The 18912-nt window shown below is 42.2% G+C and overlaps 1 protein-coding gene across 3 annotated transcripts in view; it reads left to right on the plus strand.

Moving 5' to 3' along the window:
- The window catches only part of LOC136120649 (protocadherin alpha-C2), a 108189-nt gene that overhangs the window by 52938 nt on the left and 36339 nt on the right, over positions 1 to 18912 (plus strand). The window contains exon 1 of one of the 3 annotated variants that reach the window (XM_065874168.1): positions 8219 to 10800. The exons of the other annotated variants lie outside the window; for them this stretch is intronic. Within the exon in view, the coding sequence (XP_065730240.1) occupies positions 8245 to 10800 (2556 nt within the window). The 5' untranslated portion in view covers positions 8219 to 8244. Of the gene's footprint in view, positions 1 to 8218; positions 10801 to 18912 lie in introns of those variants that run through there. 3 annotated transcript variants of the gene reach the window in all.

An 18912-nucleotide genomic window follows, 5' to 3' on the forward strand; every position in this document is an offset into this window, starting at 1 on the left:
AAAATTGAAGAATCTATAAGTCTTTTCTAATTTTAATAAAAGGTTTCTAACTTTGATAAAGGTTTTAGGTAACATTAATTTCTCATCAAAATGCCTTAAAGGATCTTTTAATATCACAGAATACATAGTACATCTTAACTTGGCTAATTTAGAGAATTTATGTTTTACCCACCTTATAATGTACACATAACTGCTAAAGGATTTATGTAACAAAATCCATCACAAGGAATACACTAATGAGATTTATATTAGAAAAGTCTGGGAATTCCCTGGCAGTCCAGTGGGTAGGACCCTCTGCATCCAATGCAGGGGACCCGGGTTCAATCCCTGGTGGGAGAACTAAGATCCCACAAGCCAATTCATTTGTAAAACCCCATTACTTAGGCAGAATATCATAGGTGGGAAGATAGTACTGAAGGAAGAGGCTGGGATATGAAATACAAATCTATTTAGTATAACACTTTTGCTAAGGCCAGCCATTTAAAAAATATATATAGTCCAAATACATATATATGTATGTATGTATATGTATATATATATTCCAATTGAAGTCTCTAAAAGACAAAAAAATTGTAGTTATAAAAACAATTGAAGGGCTTCCCTGGTGGCACAGTGGTTGAGAGTCCGCCTGCCGATGCAGGGGACACGGGTTCGTGCCCCGGTCCGGGAAGATCCCACATGCCGCGGAGCGGCTGGGTCCGTGAGCCATGGCTGCTGAGCCTGCGTGTCCGGAGCCTGTGCTCCGCAACGGGAGAGGCCACAACAGTGAGACGCCTACGTACCGCAAAAAAACCCCAAAACAATTGGATAGGATCTCATATAAAATACTTGGAAATTAATTGCTGGAGGCCAGTAACATGATTCTTAATTAGAAGTGCATGTGTAGTGGTCAGATGTAGTGTTACTATCTCAAGAAACAAGGGCATGGACAAGAGCTTCCTGAAGATTCTGTTAATTCCTTCACCTTTTTGGGATCCAGTTTCTTCATCAGTACCAACCTGACTGGGGATTGTGCTCTTGTGAGCATTAAATGAGTTAATATGTATAGACATAATATGTAAACAGTAGTGCTAAGACATCAGCATGGCAAGGAGGACCCCAAAAGCCAACAATTACTTGATACTCTGAATATATGAACAGATACTTTTGAGAATTCACCCTTTTTAGGTGGCGGTATAAGTTTGTTTTCTCCAAGCAACAGACACAATGGGTATAGAAAGGAGATGCCGTGGCCTTCCTTTAGACTGAGCTTAGGTCATATCCTGGAAAACAGTTCCAATTTGAGGTACCTCAACAATATCTACATTTTTTGAAATAGAAAAAAGCAGTATACAGATCGATGAAGGCTGTGGCTAAAACCCACTTGGGAACAAGGATATTTTTTAGTGCCAAATTACCATCTTATTTTATTCTATGGCTAAAATCCCAAGAACTGCAGAGGAGAAGCAGAGCCCAAACAAGTTTTTCTATTAAAATAAAAGGCCTTGAGTGATGAATGGAAGCTTGGAACAGGTTTTAATGGCAATACTGGAAGCCAGAAATTAAATACAAACTTACCAATTTCTGGCATGTATTGAGTCTCAGATAGAATACTGGTACTAATGTTATTGAATTAGAATCATGTTTTACCCTAGGCAGTTGATATTCTCATTCTAGAGAGCTCAGCTTGTTGCTGGATTGGCCTGGACACTTGATGCTTCCTCACTTTGAGTCATTGATAAAATATTGAATAAGGGATAAGACCAATGGTGAATCTCGGCAGTCACCTACAGGAATTTTCCTTCCAGGCTGAAGCATTCCATTAATAAACTTTTTGTCTCACTGTTATCCAAACAATTATGAAATCATCTAATCATACTGTCTTGCAGCCTTTCTTTCTTCCTTTTGTCTGTAAGGATATATTGGGGGGAATTTGTTTAATGTCTCCACGAATTCCAAATAGACTATGCCTGTAGCATTTCCCTTATCAATGAGTCTGGCAACTGAAAATCTAAAATGCCCATGTGAAATTTTTTTTAAGTCTATGTGGTAGGTTTGATGTTACCAGTTTTCAGTTAAGCCAAAGTAGTCCCTAGTATTGAATGCCTTTAAGTGCTCATATACAGTTACTTTAGTAACAATAGAGTTTTGAAGGAATTTATATCAAACTCAATGGCACTTTTTTAAAAATAGGAAATTTGGAAAAATTCCAAAAAAATAGGAAAAATAGTCACATCCGTAAGTTCTTTTAGTACTCTGGAAGACTATTTGTCACTTGGCTTACTTATAGCACTTTTATGCTTCCTATCTCCTCACTGACCTTGAGGTTCAAGTTCTACTGAAACATTTTGTTCAATGAAAAATAAAGAATTTGGGTGAGATACTTTCTAAATCTCTCTCAACCTTTAATATTCTGTGATTCTTGGTAGGCCATCTCAATTGAAAATACTGATAGAGAAGCAAAGCCCTCAAATAATTGAATAGTTTGATTTTATCTCTTATATTACACAATCTGCCCCAAGACTTTAATGTATTCTCTGTTTTTACTGGTACTTGTCCAAAGATAGTTTGAGTTCCTTTGCTTATTCTAAGCAATTTTCAGATGCCTCAGTCAAAAATCAACAGTATATTAATTTCTCAGACCTATCAATAAAAACTTGGAGGATCTTTCCCTAAGAGTTAATGCATTCCCTCTGGAGGGAAGGGACTGTGGAAAAAATTCAGCCATAATGTTATTTGAAAAATCTTTTTTATCTCTCCAACCACTGGATGCTGTACCTGTGACAAATGCTGTAATCATGTTGGTAAACATTTTCCTTCTGAAGATGCATAAAGATCAGAAGTGCAGTTCGTTTATAACAAGATGGAATTTTAAAACTATTTTGGACCACACTAAACATTGGGATGTTCATTTGTCTCTGTTTTTAAATTATATATCATGTGCTCAGTTTGTGGAACAACATAAATATACAACTTAAAATTGAAAATTAGAACCTTCCCTATTTGGCAGGTACTCCCATAATGGTCAGCCCAAAGCCTGATCCAACTAATGAGCATGTCCCCTTGCCCTGTGGCCAAAAGACTCCAGATTGTTTGGGTCCCCCAAAGTAAAATGATTTGTAATGGCACTAATAATAGAGAAAGGAAAATTTATGTGAATTAGGAGAGTTCACTGAGTACCAGTATTTGTCTTTCTTCTTTTTTTTTTTTTAATATTTATTTATTTATTTGACTGCTCCAGGTCTTAGTTGGCATGCGGGATCTTCGTTGCCGCATGTGGGATCTTTTCTCATTTTTTAGTTGTGGCACGCGGGATCTTTAGTTGTGGCATGGGGGATCTAGTTCCTTGACCAGGGATAGAACCCGGGCCCCCTGCATTGGGAGTCTTAACCACTGGACCACCAGGGAAGTCCCATACCAGTATTTTTCTTAGAGGCTTAATTGGGTTGTGTTCTGATTGGTTTTGCTCCTGTGTCCAATGACCTTGTGATAGATGCATTTTACAAATACAATTAAGGGATACTATTTCAAAGTTCTCGTCTAACATGGGGGTAAACAAAATCATGTCTTTTTGTGGCACTTCTCGTATCATGTCACTTTCCATGTTAGTTATGAGCAAGGAATACCTTTATTTTACAATTTTTAATTATAATATAAAGTAGAAAGAGTGATAATACTTCTGAGCAGAGCCTTTCTTAGCGTCCAGCAACTTCATTAGTAGGATTCAGTTCTCCACGTTTGAAATATTTTGAATTTTAAAATTTAAAGGAAGTAAAATCATTGTAGGCTCTTGAGCCTTCTCACCATTAGACCTGGGGAAAAAAGGGAGAAGTAGCAGCACTTCTTGAATCTGCTAAAAAAGGATCTGAAGAAAATGAAACAGCCATCACTTATTTATTGAGAGTCTGTAAGTTTTCCTACACTGTGAAGAAATACACAGACATAAACAACACGGCTTCTGCTTGTAGGTTGTGTATAATTAAGGTAAGGAAATAATATTAAAGCATTTGGATGAATTAAAGAATGACACATTCAGAATTCTGAATGTCAGCATTGAGAGAGATGTAGACTATGAAAGAGAAAAAAAAGACAGTATGTTTAGAGTAGGCAATGTTTCATGGATTAGGTAGGATTTAAGATGGACATTGAAATATAGAGAACATTTAAAAGGGGGAGAGAAAAGATGAAGCTGTTTCTATTTGAGAGAATTGCACAGGTAAAGTTGTAAATTTAGTTCTGTTCAAGAAACATTAATTAAGTACCTCTGTGCCAAGCTCTATACTGGGAGCTAGAGATTACAGCATTTTGGGGAACGCTTCTGTACTCTGTTGCTAAAGTATTTTCACATATCCTAAAAAGGTGAATCTCTTGTGAGGGAACAAATCCCTTGAAGGAATTCTCATGAAGGAAGTCCCTTTTCTTTGCTGATATAGAAAGGGACTGGTTTTTGTTTTCAAAATATAGGCTAAGCTCTAGAAATAATTGGGTAAGCTTAACTTTGGTGCACACTCATCTTCTCCATCATCACTGACTTTCTGTCTGGCATAGTTACAGCTGCTTATCTCTGTTTGATACCTTAAAGGGCCGTGCTATATATAGACTGTCAACTAAGGTTATCTGATGATAATAAATTGTTGCATTTTAATAATAACAATAATAATGATAATAATAACATACTTGTCAATTACTATGCAGATTGGTTTTTCTTCTTTCCAGTTTTATTGAGATATTATTGACATACAGCATTGTATAATTTTAAGGTGTACAGCATGATGATTTAAGTTACATACATCATGAAACGATTACCACAATAAGTTTAATGAACATCCATTATCTCATATAGATAGAAAATAAAAGAAAAATTTTTTCCTCGTGATGAGAACTCTTAGGATTTATTCTCTTAACAGCTTTCATGTATAGCATACAGCAGTGTTAATTATATTTATCATGTTGTATATTATATCCCTAGTACTTATTTATCTTATAACTTGCAGTTTGTACCTTTTGACTACCTTCATCTAAACTCCCCTCTCCTACCCCCCCCACCTCTTAACCACAGATCTTATTTCTTTTTTAAAAAATTTTATTGGAGTATGGTTGATTTACAGTGTTGTGTGATTTCTTTTTCTGTGTGTTTGTTTGTGAAGTATAATTGACCAACAGCACTATGTTAATTTCTGGTACACAACATAGTGATTCAATATTTCTATGTGTTACAAAATGATCACCGTGATAAGTCTAGTTAGCGTTTGTCACCATACAAAGATATCACATTATTATTGACTGTATTCCCCATAGTGTACATTTCATACCTGTGACTTATTTATTTTGTAAGTGGAAGTTTATACCTCTTAATCTCTCTCAGATTGTTTTATATACGTCATCTCATGTAATCGTAATGATTCTATGAGTTTACTTAAAATTGTCTTCCCCAATTAAAATGAGTAAACTGAAGCTTAGGTTAAGTAACATGACCAAGTCCACACGGTTAGTCATTGGCAGCGGTGTGACTGACTTCAAAATCTGCGCTATTCTGCTTTTCAATAGGGGGTTCTTGAAGGTCCAAGGAAAGGAAGGAATGCATAGTGGTGTGGTTGAGGCATTAGTATTAATATTCGTAGACAGGGCACTTGCCAGCAATCTAAGCAATCCTATTCCACCAACTAGTAAGGTTGGCATGAGACATGTACAATAGTATGAGCAACTAAATCATTGTAGTGCCAAATACAGAGTTTGCCATCTCTTTAGTACGTCTTTGAAGAGGTGGCTGATTTGTGTTGGTGCTATGTTTGTCTTCTCAGCCATTGAGGGAGTAAGTACCAGTTGAAGCTTATGATCCCAACACATCAAAATGGACAACCTGGCAGATGTCCTTGCTGGAAGATGACAAGATTGCTAATAGAGGAACCCTGATTTTTCTCCTGAGATTTGACACTTGGGGGCTTCCATTAAAAACATTACCAAGCCTCTGTCATTTTAATCTCTTCTTTAAGTGCCTGTGATCTTTTCAGGGGCACAGGTCCACGCATGGTCAATGCCTAGTGACCAGGTTTCAGAGCTGTGGGCAGAGGTGGCAGCGACTGTGAAACCCTGGGAGGAGATGAGGGAAGAAAAGGTCATTCTTCCTGACAACTTATAACTTGATTCCACCTATAACCCATTTATTTTCAGAAATAAGTAATGGGTGAAGACATAGGCCAGGCCTACATTTCATGCACTTGAGAGTTAAAGGCTTTCTGAGATCAAATTACCACAGCAGAGACAGAGTTACTGTAGGGACATTTTGGGAAGAAGCAGACAGAGGGGGAGAAGCCAGAGGCTTAAGAACAGAAACAGGAATAGAATGTGATGGAAATTGCTTCCCACTTTGCACTCCTGAGGGAACAAAGAGGACAAATAAGAAGCAGCAGGGATAGGAGGAAGCTGGGAGCTTCTCTGGAATAAAATGGGTTAGGTTGTGGAGTTGTCAGCTGCTGTACTTGGTAGGTGGGAGGAAGAGATGTGCTAGTCCAGGCCTTTGAAACCTGGGTGCCTTGGCCCCTTCAACTATGCCCTGAAGGAGGGAAGCGTGCCAAATGTCAGGTCTCCTTCTAGTTTTGTTCCAGTTCATAGCTAGAAAATGACAGCAGAAGATCTAGGGGTGAGAGGATGCTGAGAGAAAGAAGGAGAAAGAACACTTTAGTGAGTGCTTTTGTACAAGTGGCACAATGAATTTTAAACTCTTGTGGAATAGATAGAAGGGCCTGGGAACAGTGGATGTTCAAAACAGAGAAACAGAGGCAACGACACAGAACAGAAAGGCTTCCTCTGATCCTTCTGCCTTCTTGTTCACTGACAATTGGTTATCCTTTTGTTGCCTCTGCAGCAATACAAGGGGGGAGTCTTAGGGGAACAGAGACCCGGAAGGGTAAAGGAAACTTATATTTATGTAAGATGAGCTGCAGCCCTTGAAATTGCTGGCTATTGTGAGACAAACCCCAGCCTTCCACATTTTGTTTAGTAACAGCAGACTTTTCACTGCAAGGCATTAATGGAGTCCAAATTCCAGCCAGGCTTGGGGAATCAAGAGTAACTCTCTTGATGTAATGGTTTTGCAGGCTCTTGAAGACATTGTCATCCGTTAAAGAAAAAAAAATTAAATCACTCTTGAAAGGAAGAAAATGTCTTGGGTGATAAATGAAAAAAAATTTGAAGTAAAATGAGGAAAAGCTTGAGGGAAGAATCTCTTTAAAATTTTACCAGATTCTCCCCACTATGATCAAAAGGGGTTAAATAAGAGCTTAGCCTGCAGCTTCATGGAACCAATTTTTTAAAGAAAGAATATTAAAACCTGAAATATTGGTTATTTGCCAAGGCACACACTGGAAGTAAAAGCCACTTGGCTAGGAGCAGAATTGAGTGTTGGATCGCAGGATGCTAATTTTAGGCTTGCTCCGCGAAAGATGACAGCACTTGCCACCCCCCGCTCCCTCCGCCCTAGAAGTTTCTGCAGTATTTAGGAGTATTCAGGGAAAATGTTGGTGTCAGGGAAATAATCCCCATCATCAGTAACCCCAGAGCGCCTCACTTGCGTTTGTTTCTTTGAACGTGGAGCCGCCGCCCAGATATCTGCACTTAGCCAAGGCCCTCGGTGTATTTTCTTGACTTGCGCTTGGAAATCTTTTTCTGGGAGCTGAAAGCCCGAGTCCTAGAGACTTAACTGCTTTTCCTAGAATAATCTCCTTACAAGACCAGTTCAGCAGCCGAGGGACTGTGGAGACTGGCTGAACAGGACAGTGGGGGCAGGGAAAAAGGGAGTGGCCGTGTTCCCGGGGTCTGCTGGGATCCGGCCGGTCCGGGGCGAAGGAGCTGGGGCTGGAGTGGCTGGAGCGACTGGACAGTCCGGGTCGCCGTCCGCCACCTCGGTGCGGAATCGGAGCGGGACTTGCTGAGCATTCCTCCCCCTCCTCTTCTGCTTCCTCTTCCCTCCTCCTGGACCGGCGGCGGCGGCGGCGGCGGCGGCAGGAAACGAAGCCGGGCTGAGCGACTCCGAGGCGAGCGGAGGAGCTGGGATATGGGGAATCAGAGCGGGCGGCGGGGCCAGGAGCCCTCCGGAGGGCCCACGAGGGGAACGGCCCCGGCGTTTGCTAGCTCGTGAGGCGTGGGGGAGCGGGCGCAGGCGGCACGAGCGGAGGCGGAGGCGGAGGCGCGGCCCCGGCGTGGAGCACGGCTGGGGAAGCTGCTGCCTCCGGCCCTGCCCGGCTGCCTCCGCCGCGGCCGGCGGCTATGGAGCTGGCAGGCACCATACCTGGGGCGACAGAGCATCCCCGGCTCCGGACGCCCATGTTCTGGCTGCTGCTGCTTTCCCTGCTGCTACTGCTGCTGCCGGGCCCAGCGGCCTCCCAGCTGCGATACTCGGTGCCGGAGGAGCAGACACCTGGCGCGCTTGTGGGCAACGTGGCTCGCGCACTGGGGCTGGAGCTGCGGCGCTTGGGGCCGGGCTGCCTGCGTATCAACCACCTGGGTGCGCCCAGCCCGCGCTACCTGGAGCTGGACCTGACCAGTGGAGCTCTCTTCGTCAACGAGCGCATTGACCGGGAGGCGCTGTGTGAGCAGCGGCCTCGCTGCCTGCTCAGCCTGGAAGTGCTGGCGCACAGCCCCGTGGCGGTGAGTGCCGTGGAGGTGGAGGTACTGGACATAAACGACAACTCGCCGCGCTTCCCGCGGCCCGACTACCAGCTTCAGGTAAGCGAATCGGTGGCACCTGGAGCGCGCTTTCACATAGAGAGCGCGCAGGACCCCGACGTGGGCACCAACTCGGTGCAGACCTACGAGCTCAGCCCCAGCGAGCACTTCGAGCTGGACCTGAAACCCCTGCAGGAGAACAGTAAGGTGCTGGAGCTGGTGCTGCGTAAGGGCCTAGACCGCGAGCAGGCAGTCTTGCACCACCTGGTTCTCACAGCTGTGGACGGGGGCAGCCCAGCCCGCTCAGGCACCGCGCAGATCTCTGTGCTTGTCCTGGACACTAACGACAATTCTCCCGCCTTCGACCAGTCCACCTACCGCGTCCAGCTTCGGGAGGACGCTCCCCCAGGCACATTGGTGGTGAAGCTGAATGCCTCAGACCCGGATGAGGGCTCCAATGGCGAACTCACGTACTCCTTGAGCAGCTACACGTCGGACCGGGAGAGGCAGCTCTTCAGCATCGATGCCAGCACGGGGGAAGTGCGGGTAAGTGGAGAGCTGGATTATGAGGAGGCCTCTTCCTACCAGATCTATGTGCAGGCAACAGACCGGGGTCCAGTGCCCATGGTGGGTCACTGCAAGGTGCTGGTGGACATCGTGGATGTGAATGATAACGCACCAGAGGTGGTGCTCACGGACCTGTACAGCCCAGTGCCTGAAGATGCTGCGCCCAACACCGTTGTGGCCCTTCTCAGTGTCAATGACCAAGATTCAGGTCCCAACCGGAAAGTGAGCCTGGGCCTGGAGGCCACACTGCCTTTCCGACTGAATGGCTTTGGAAACTCCTACACACTGGTGGTGAGTGGCCCCCTGGACAGGGAGCAAGTGGCTGCCTACAACATCACAGTGACAGCCACTGATGGGGGAGTACCACAGCTCACATCCCAGCGGACACTGCAGGTTGAGATCTCTGACATCAATGACAATCCACCCAGCTTCCTGAAGGACTCCTACTCCATTTACATCGAGGAAAACAATTTGCCAGGGGTGTTGCTCTGCACTGTGCAAGCCACAGACCCAGATGAAAAGGAGAATTCGGAGGTGACCTACTCCCTCATGGAGAGGGAGATTCAAGGGCTGCCAGTCACCTCCTATGTCTCCATTAACAGTGCCAGTGGCAGCCTTTATGCTGTCAACTCCTTTGATTATGAGAAATTTCGGGAGTTCTTTGTGACTGTGGAGGCCCGGGACAAGGGGAGCCCACCACTGAGCAGCACTGTGACCACCAACGTGTATGTAGTGGACGTGAACGACCATGCCCCTCACATCCTATACCCTACCTCAACCAATTCGTCAGCAGCCATTGAAATGGTGCCTCGAACTGCCCCTGCTGGCTACCTGGTCACTAAAGTCATAGCCATGGACTCAGACTCTGGGCAGAATGCTTGGCTCTTTTACCATCTGGCCCAGATTTCTGACCTGGACCTCTTTAAAGTAGAGCTACATACGGGAGAAATTAGGACTACCAGGAAGATGGGAGATGAGAGTGGAACCACTTTCAACCTGACCGTGGTGGTCCGAGACAATGGAGAGCCATCGCTGTCAGCCTCTGTGGCCATTACAGTAGCTGTAGTGGATAGGGTTTCCAAAATCCTCCCTGACACTCAGAGACATGTGAGAAGTCCTCGGACATACTCTGAAATTACACTTTATCTAATAATAGCATTAAGCACAGTGTCTTTTATATTTCTTTTGACAATCATTGTTTTGAGCATCATCAAGTGCTACCGCTACACTGCTTATGGCACTGCGTGCTGTGGAGGCTTCTGTGGAGTGAGGGAGAGGTGCCCTGCAGAACTCTACAAACAGGCCAACAACAATATTGATGCCAGGATACCACACGGCCTCAAAGTGCAGCCTCACTTCATTGAAGTGCGAGGGAACGGCTCCCTCACCAAGACCTACTGCTACAAGGCCTGTCTGACAGCAGGCTCAGGGAGTGACACTTTCATGTTTTACAACACAGGGGCGCAGACAGGACTGGGACCTGGGGGAGCCCAAGCAGCAGCAGGTGACAGCAGGCACCTCACAGGCCAAAGTGGGCAGAGTGCTGGGAACCTGATTATTCTAAAAAACGAAGCTGTTTCTCAAAATGAGGTGAGATAGTAGTCAAGGGGTCTTCCACAAAGTCATGCATTTTTCACATTCCCCCCGGCCCCCTCCCAGTATCATGTAGTTGGCTTTCTCGAGTTATTAACAATGACAAGGGTTATCTGGTAAACTGAGTATGTGTGTGTGTGTGTGTGTGTGTGTGTGTGTGTGTGTATTACCTGTGATTGGATTATAATCTGCTATGTTTCCTCTCTAGAAAAATAGGACTAGAGAGTTGTTTTACTTTCCATTTTCTTTTCAGATATGTGAAACCTTGACCATAAAATTGTTGAGAAATGAGGATTTGTCTTAATTATGTGGTGTTAAAGCACAGCTCTGTAGAGAAATAGAATAGGCCTGAGAATAAGATGATGCTATAGAGGGTAACATTATGAGATTCAAGGAGAAATGGCCTGTGCTGTATCATCTACAGGGAAGGTTCCCTTTTGAAATCCTACAGGAGTGTTGTTTTTCAAAAGCTCTGAAACCTCTCGGGGCTGTGGTGGTCACCTCTGTATGCTGTCCCTGTTTATACCATGGACTATCTACAATGAAATATATCCAGTTAATATTTCTGGTAATTGCATTGAACTAATGTGATGAGATCTGCTAGAAATTCATGTCAGAGGTGATAAAGCCATAGAATGTGGACCTCACCCTGAAGACAAAGTTTGATTTGGCTGTTTGCTGTGGTAACTATTCTGTTGGGGCTGTCGGAGGAGATGAATGATGGCATCCAAGAACCAATTTGTCTGCTTGGGCCAGGGAGATGGTAGAATGAGTGGATTAGGGATATGGGGGATATGGTGAAGACCAGGACAAGCTGGGGTTGGGGAGAAAGAATTCTGCCACTAGTTATCTTTTTTGGCCTTGTGTGAACTCCTTGTGAGAGGATTTCCCTGCATTTAGCATAAATGTAATCTTCTGATTTCCTCTTGAGAATTCCTAAGGTTTTGATGAGATGTGAAGCAGCCTCTTCAAGCCCTTCATGTCCTTAAGTTAAATGACAGTACTTTAAATGGTACTTCAACATGCTCCAAAGCACACATTTAATTTCTGGATCTAGCTACAAAAGCCTTGGAAAGTGGATGGCTTACTGTACATGAGAGACAGAGAGACAGGTGTTAGTAGATACACTGGTTTTAAGTAGGTGTAAGGCCAGTTTGCTCAGTATATGAAGGATGTATATAAATTGTTGGACACAGTGCATGTGTTTGTGTAGTGTGTTTGTCTCCATATGCATGCTTGAAATAATAGAACCCTGCTTTGTGATACTTTAAACTTGGATTTCAGAAGCCAAAATTTTGTCCCATAAAAAGTGATGAGTTGTTTCTTCCCAAACAACTACTTTGTAGCTAGGACTTTCAGAGGTCCTACAAAATGAGTTAATAATATTTGTCCCTCCTGTATTTTTGTGATGTTTTCACTGACATATTGTTGTCTTTTTATTAACGTCCATAGTTTCACATTCTAAATTCATGCTCATCTTCAGGAAATGAATGCATAAGCACAGAAAAGAACAGAGATGGATTGAGAGAATTTCCATGTACGTTGTAGGTAGATTTATCAGAAGAGCCTGATGTTAGTCAATGCTGAGCAGCCACGGGAGGCAGATTGCAGATTAAGAAGAATGGGGTGGGGGAGGGGAAATCAAAGAGCCTCCAAAATTCTTTAGATCATAGCTTTTGGCAGCAGGTAGAAAGGCTTAATTTTAAATAAGGATGCTGTAGACATTTGCTGAACAAATTACTGTTAAGTCCTTTTGGGCCTGGGGTGGGCTGCAGGTGGTAAAGAGGCACAGAGAGCAGGCCAGGCAAGCTTTGCAACCAGCTGTGAGCCGGAAGCGCAGGCGAGTGACACTCTCACCCTCTGTCTCCTGACTCAAAGCTTGGGACAATTTGATACGTGAACTATTTCTGTCTTATACTGACCTATGTGTTAATATGTGCTTTGGTTCACAAACCTTTAATTTAGGGAGAAAATTATGTCAGAAAAGGGCTTGCTTTTGTGGGATTTTGCCAGGAGAGTACATGATTTTAATAAAGGCAAATTTTTGCCAGACACTTTTTGGAAATCCAGTGAAGAGAGCCCTAAGATCTACAGCTCCTGGAATTATTGCAGTTATAGGTAGAGAGTGAGTCACGTTGTCATAGCATGGCAAAATGGGGACAAAAATCATTCAACTCTGAAAGTCATCACTGCTAGATCAACCTGTTAAATTCTCACGTTAGGCTTTCTTTCTTCCCTACCCACTCACTGCAGATGGCAGGAGAGTCCTGGGGTGCAATTGATTCCATATGCCTACATTAAAATTAGATGGGGATTGGAAAGGATGAGTAAGGGAATTTACGCTCACCGACCACCCTACTATACAAAAATATTCTGCACTGCAATATATGTATGGTTTCATTACCTGTAAGTCATACGTTAAATATTTATCAACATCTAACACACGAGGAAACAAGCTCAGAGAGGTTAAGTAACACACACAGTCACTCTACTAGTGGTATTTTAAGTCATATCTGTCTAACTCCAAAGACTGTGCTTTTTGAAACAGTATGAGTAGATAGAAATCCCAATGTTTATATTCCTTTTGATATGGGATACTCAGGCATTCAGGCTACCACTGATTCACCTAGTGGTGTCAATTAACTGCTCTGGAAAAAGAGGAATTCTTTGCATAGAAGTAGGTCACCAATGGGAGGATCAATGAGTAAAAACGTTACCACCAAAGTAGGATATTTTTATTTGTTCTACCATTGGCCAAACCTGTTCAGATCTTTTATCTTTGTTCTCTCTCTAATTTCTCTCCTGTTGCTTATTAAATATCAGTATTTAACATCAGGCTAATCTTTTGGTAGATTTTACCCCCAATGAGTTTATTTCGTGAGCCACTTGTGCAGTGAGGTTTTTGAAGTAACTGTTTAGCAGTGGGGCAGAATTTCTCTTTGGAGACTTCTGAAAACCTGGTGTTGAATGTGGTTGGCACCCTCTTCAGAATCTCCAAGAAAAGGAACCAAGTCTTAAGGTGGTTTCTGTGCATCTGTGGTCCTGTGACTGCTGAGTCACTTTGAGTGCTCTGGGCAGATTTGTCCAACTGCGCCTCAGTGGGACCGGTTAGCACAAGATGTGGAAATCACAAAAGGGTATAGCAGAAATGAGTTAAGTTTACATTCACTTCACTTATTTTAAAGCAAGTTGTAGTCACCAAATCTTCAGTTATTTTTGCCACTGTGTGTACATACTCACTCTAATTCCACTTGTGGTAACTTCGAAGGGTGAACGCTTCTTTCAGTGGCACCTAATTTATTTCTTGCAGGACTGACTTTTCCAGCTGGTGACTGACTCTGTCCTGGATCAGAACTTACACTTAGTGTAAAGTGCCATCGTGGTGAATTGATAAAAACTGCACAGTGGTCAGAATAGGCAAAGAAATTGTATCTGAACTTCCATCCTCTGATGGTCACTTTTGAATGGGTGGGGCTGTTTTGTTTTGCCATTTCTGTATTGGTTATAGGACTGTCCTTCTGAGAAAAGGTTTATTTTATTTGGTCTGAGAATACGTTCGTTTCTTCAAATTACCCCCTTCCTCACCCTCCTCTATAGATCTGCTGAGCCAGATGGAATTATGGCTGAGCTCCTCTCTGTCTCTTTATCTTGCACATATTCTGACTGATGGAGAAAGCTATTTATTGTAGCTTGAATGTCATTGGCCTACCCTTTGGTCTGACCCAGGACTGAGCCTGCACATGGGCATCTGGTCTGACTCAGAACACTCTGCAGGGACACAGCCTGGCATATTACAAATTGTCTACTGGCATGCTGTTTGTTTGACAGAATAGCAGAGTTGGTTCTGGATACTTGCCTTGGTTGGCCACCAATTTTTGCTCTCAATGAGAGGTCAGGATGATGTCTGTTTGCAAACGTTTGATGAAAAATTACCATCATCAAGCCCAGAGGTTTAGCTGAATTGAATGGGGATTTACAGGTGTCTTTGAATATGAGTTTTGTAAATTTCACCTGGCTCCGTGTTCCTGGGCATATTACAGTATGAATATAAATTTGGCTTATTCATATGATAATATTTTGAGTACTCTAAAAGCATGATTTCAAAAATCAAAGGTCAAGAGAATTCCTTAGCAGTGTTTTAAATCTGCTAGCCTAAAAATTACACAAGTTTTTGTCTTTCGAGGATTTGAACTTGACAAATGCAGAGAAATCTCCAACATGGCAAAAATCGAAGGAAAATGTTAGTCCCTTGGCACATAAGCAACATCAGTTGCTTTCTGGCCTTGCAGGGTCAGAACTCTGGGCTCCAGGGAAGTAAAACTGTGGGGGAGAGGGTAACTGCTGCACTAGCAGGCTGTGCATCCAGAATTAAGCAAACCTAGCATTTTCTGTTGTACCAGAGCCCATCAGGTATGTTTGAAAGTTATGGGTAATTTTATTTTACTGCTCTGTGGATTTAGGATTATAAATGACTGTTTTTAGAAGTAAGTATTCACCTAGACTTCTCATATTTATCATCTTTTCATTTTGATTTACTAGAAGACTAACATGTAACATAACAATGATTATTTTAAATGTTAGATTCCTTTTTGCCTTCATGACCCACAGTTTATGTGTTCATTTTCTATTGCTTTGTAACAAATCACCACAAATTAGTGGTTAAAAACAACACTCGTTTATTACCTGCACACTGTGACTGGGTTCTCTGCTCAGTTTTTCAGCAAGGCTGAAATCAACGTGCTGGCCAGGCTGAGTTCTCTCTTGGAGGCTCTGGGGAAGAATCTGCTTTCAAGTTCATTCAAACTGTTGGCAGAATCCAGTTCCATGAGGACTGAGCTCCCCGTTTTCTTACTTACTGTTGGCTGGAGGTCACTCTCAGCTCCTAGAAGTTGCTCTCAGGTCCTTACCAGTATTTTAACAGTGGAGAATATTTTCTCACATGGAATTCCTCTCATGCTTCAGATCTCTCTGATTTCTGTCTCTGATCTCTAGACCCAGATTTAAAAGACTCATATAATTAGGTCATTCCCACCCAGATAATCTCCCTTTTTCAAAGCCAGCTGTGCCGTATAATATAACTTAATCATGGAGTAAGACCCATCATATTCAGTCTTGGAGATTATACAGGGCATTTACAGTAGGGTGTAGGGATCTTGAAGGCCATTTTAGGATTTTGCCTATCATAATTTATATCAGTGTTCACAAAATATCACTGAAAAATTTGCAGTGGATACATCTTTAATAGATTCCTACTAGGAAGGAAAAGGAGATGCCACATGTAGTCTTGTTTCTCAGAGGATCATTTATTGATAGCTTCATGGATTTCCATGATAAGAAGATAGCATATTACTTCACTGAGTAGTCCTATGATTTTATGAATGACACAGGGTATTTTAAACCTATTTTATTTCAAATCTGTCTTGGAAGAGGTGATTCACCCTTTTGTAGCTCAAATATTCCATAGTGTAAATAATACCGTTACAGAATAAATCAAGTCTTAGCTATAATTTTGATAGAAACAAATGGATTCTTGTTCTTCAATAATACTACATCACCCACGTGGACTACCTAATTCAGTTTTTCCACATCTGGAATTTCATGACTTATTCTACTGAAGGACTATGCTTTGAAACAACAGAACATACTGGGCTTTTCACCAATAGAAATTAAGCAAAGCCCAGGGATGTACCATCCAAGTACTAGAGAACTAAACATATGTCTCATTATATTAGGTATATCAGCAGTCAACCTGTCAGCTTCAATTTTTCCAAGTTTAATCAGTTTTTCCAAGTTCACATGAAACCCATGTACATTTTATTACATTTAATTTTGTATCACTTTAAAATAAATCAATCTGGGAAAGTCAGAAGTAAAAAAGAGAAAAATATATATCTGTCATTCCATGCAAATTTATTTAAAACACAGACTTTCGTGTTAAGGGTACCTAAACATGACTCTCAGCCAAACCTACCTATCAGGCAGGTAATCTAATCTCTCTAAAGTTCCAGATTTCTAATTTTTGTAATTTAAGTACGATAGTATTACCCTTGCATGGTAGTTAATTTATTCAAAAGCCTTTAAAAAACCTATCAAATACCTGAACCCTGCTAGCTTCTGAAGCTATAGCTATGTATTATGAATATTTGAGAATATCAGTATGTTTTATAAACAAAGATATAATCCCTTTCATAAAGTTTATGGTCTAACAAAGGTGTTAGGATAAATGCAGTAATATGTATAAAGTGCTTATTCCATTGCCTAGTATTGTGTGGCTACATAAAACATATTAATTACTTTCTTCCTTACCTTTTCCCTGCCTGATCACACTGCCATAAGATGTCTCATAACGATGATTTTGGCAAATAAATCTCAGAAGCATCTTTTTGCTGAGGGACTATTATAGAAAATAGCAGCATGACAAATTACATGGCGTTGAGGAAGTGAGATTATGTAATGGACTGAGTTTCCTGGTCAGTCCTGCTAGAACTGTGCCTTTCTGCAAAATAGAGTTGGTGATTTCATTCACCAGATCAAGTTGCAGCAATTTTCATCATGGATGTTACCCAGTCATAGAAAAATTGGCAGCATTTGCTCAACAGACGTCAGAGTCTTTCTTGAAGGAGGGTTCTTACAGCTAACAAGCTGACACCAATGCTGCTGATGGTCAGGGGAAAGCTGGTGATGATATGATTAATAAAAAGTATTTCAGTCATATTTTCAGGTTTACCAAATGGTTTGCAAATACTTTCTCTTTTGCTCCCTCTACTACCCCTGACAGAAAATGGGAGCCCCTTCATTTCATCTGTAGATAGTTTTATGGTACTTTATGAGGAACATCAATAGCATTTTGTCAATTTGAGAACCAAGGATGAAGCAGCTTGTATGTTCATATCTTGCCAACAGAATGGAAGGGACCGGAGAGAGCAGTTAGTGTATGGGGACATTTGAGGTAAAGTATCCTAGAGTTGTAGCTTTTTCTGGGCCTTGACTCGGCTGAATTGTTGAATATCATCTAACCATCCCAAAGTCTGTCTGGAAGTTGAGATGCTGATCACTTCTTCTCTGGATCCTGTGAAGAAGTATGTTTATGAAATACTGTGCATCCCTTGAATGAACTATAAGAATGACAGGATCAAACTTACTGACATTTTGAAATGTCAATTGGCATTACAGTAATTGGCATTACTGTGGCCTTGTGTCTACCAAATACGATAATTATAGTCCAGAGGAAAATGCAGAATACAACCTCCATCTCTTCATCTTTCCATTCAAAGAGGCCTCAATATTCAGTGGCAGGACCACTTTAATCTCTGCCCATGAAAACACATCGAGAGGAACATCTGTCGTGGGTTTTTCATGATAACACTTTTGCTAATTGATAACAAGATAGTGATGGTGATTGATTTTGTCCCCAGTGATTCCTGAGTAGCTTCTACTCTGCACATAACTTCCAGAACAGTCTCTAGGTACCCACATTTCCCTCGGTGTCCCCTCCACTTTGAATTGAGTTTGAAGACACAGGGCAATGCATCTTTCCAACACATAGGTGGTGCAAGTCAGGTTCTTCTTAGGTTTCAGCTGCTGCCTGTTAAACAGAGCTTAGCAAACAGTAATTGAATAAGAAGGCAAAGCCCTCAGAGGAGCAGGAAACAAGTACAATTTTATGAAAAGGATTATGCAGCACAACAAGGTCAAACCCCGCGGTGGTTTGTTTTCCTCTCCCTTGTATTCCTCTTCAATCAGCAGAAGAGGTTGTTATCAGTTGCTGGCATTATGACTGGGCACATCCGCCCAGAGTCAAACATGCTGCAGTCTGCAAAGTCAGCAGCAGATTGCAGTGCTCTGCAGTCCAGCCAGAACAGCAGAATTTGTGTAGCTGTGTTCCCTGTTATAGCTAGAATACCAAATTGGGGATGTTCCCTTAAAGGGGCATTTGAGGGCAAAAACAATGAAAGCTTTTCCTGTTTCAGAATAGACTGTCCTTCCACTAGTGCTGCTTTAGGAACATAGACCTGTTTTGTTTTGTTTTTTAATTGAAGTATAGTTGATTTACAATATTGTGTTGGTTTCAGGGGTACAGAGATTCAGTTATATATATTCTTTTTCAGA

This window comes from Phocoena phocoena, chromosome 3, assembly GCF_963924675.1.
Source record: "Phocoena phocoena chromosome 3, mPhoPho1.1, whole genome shotgun sequence".
Lineage (NCBI taxonomy): Eukaryota > Metazoa > Chordata > Mammalia > Artiodactyla > Phocoenidae > Phocoena > Phocoena phocoena.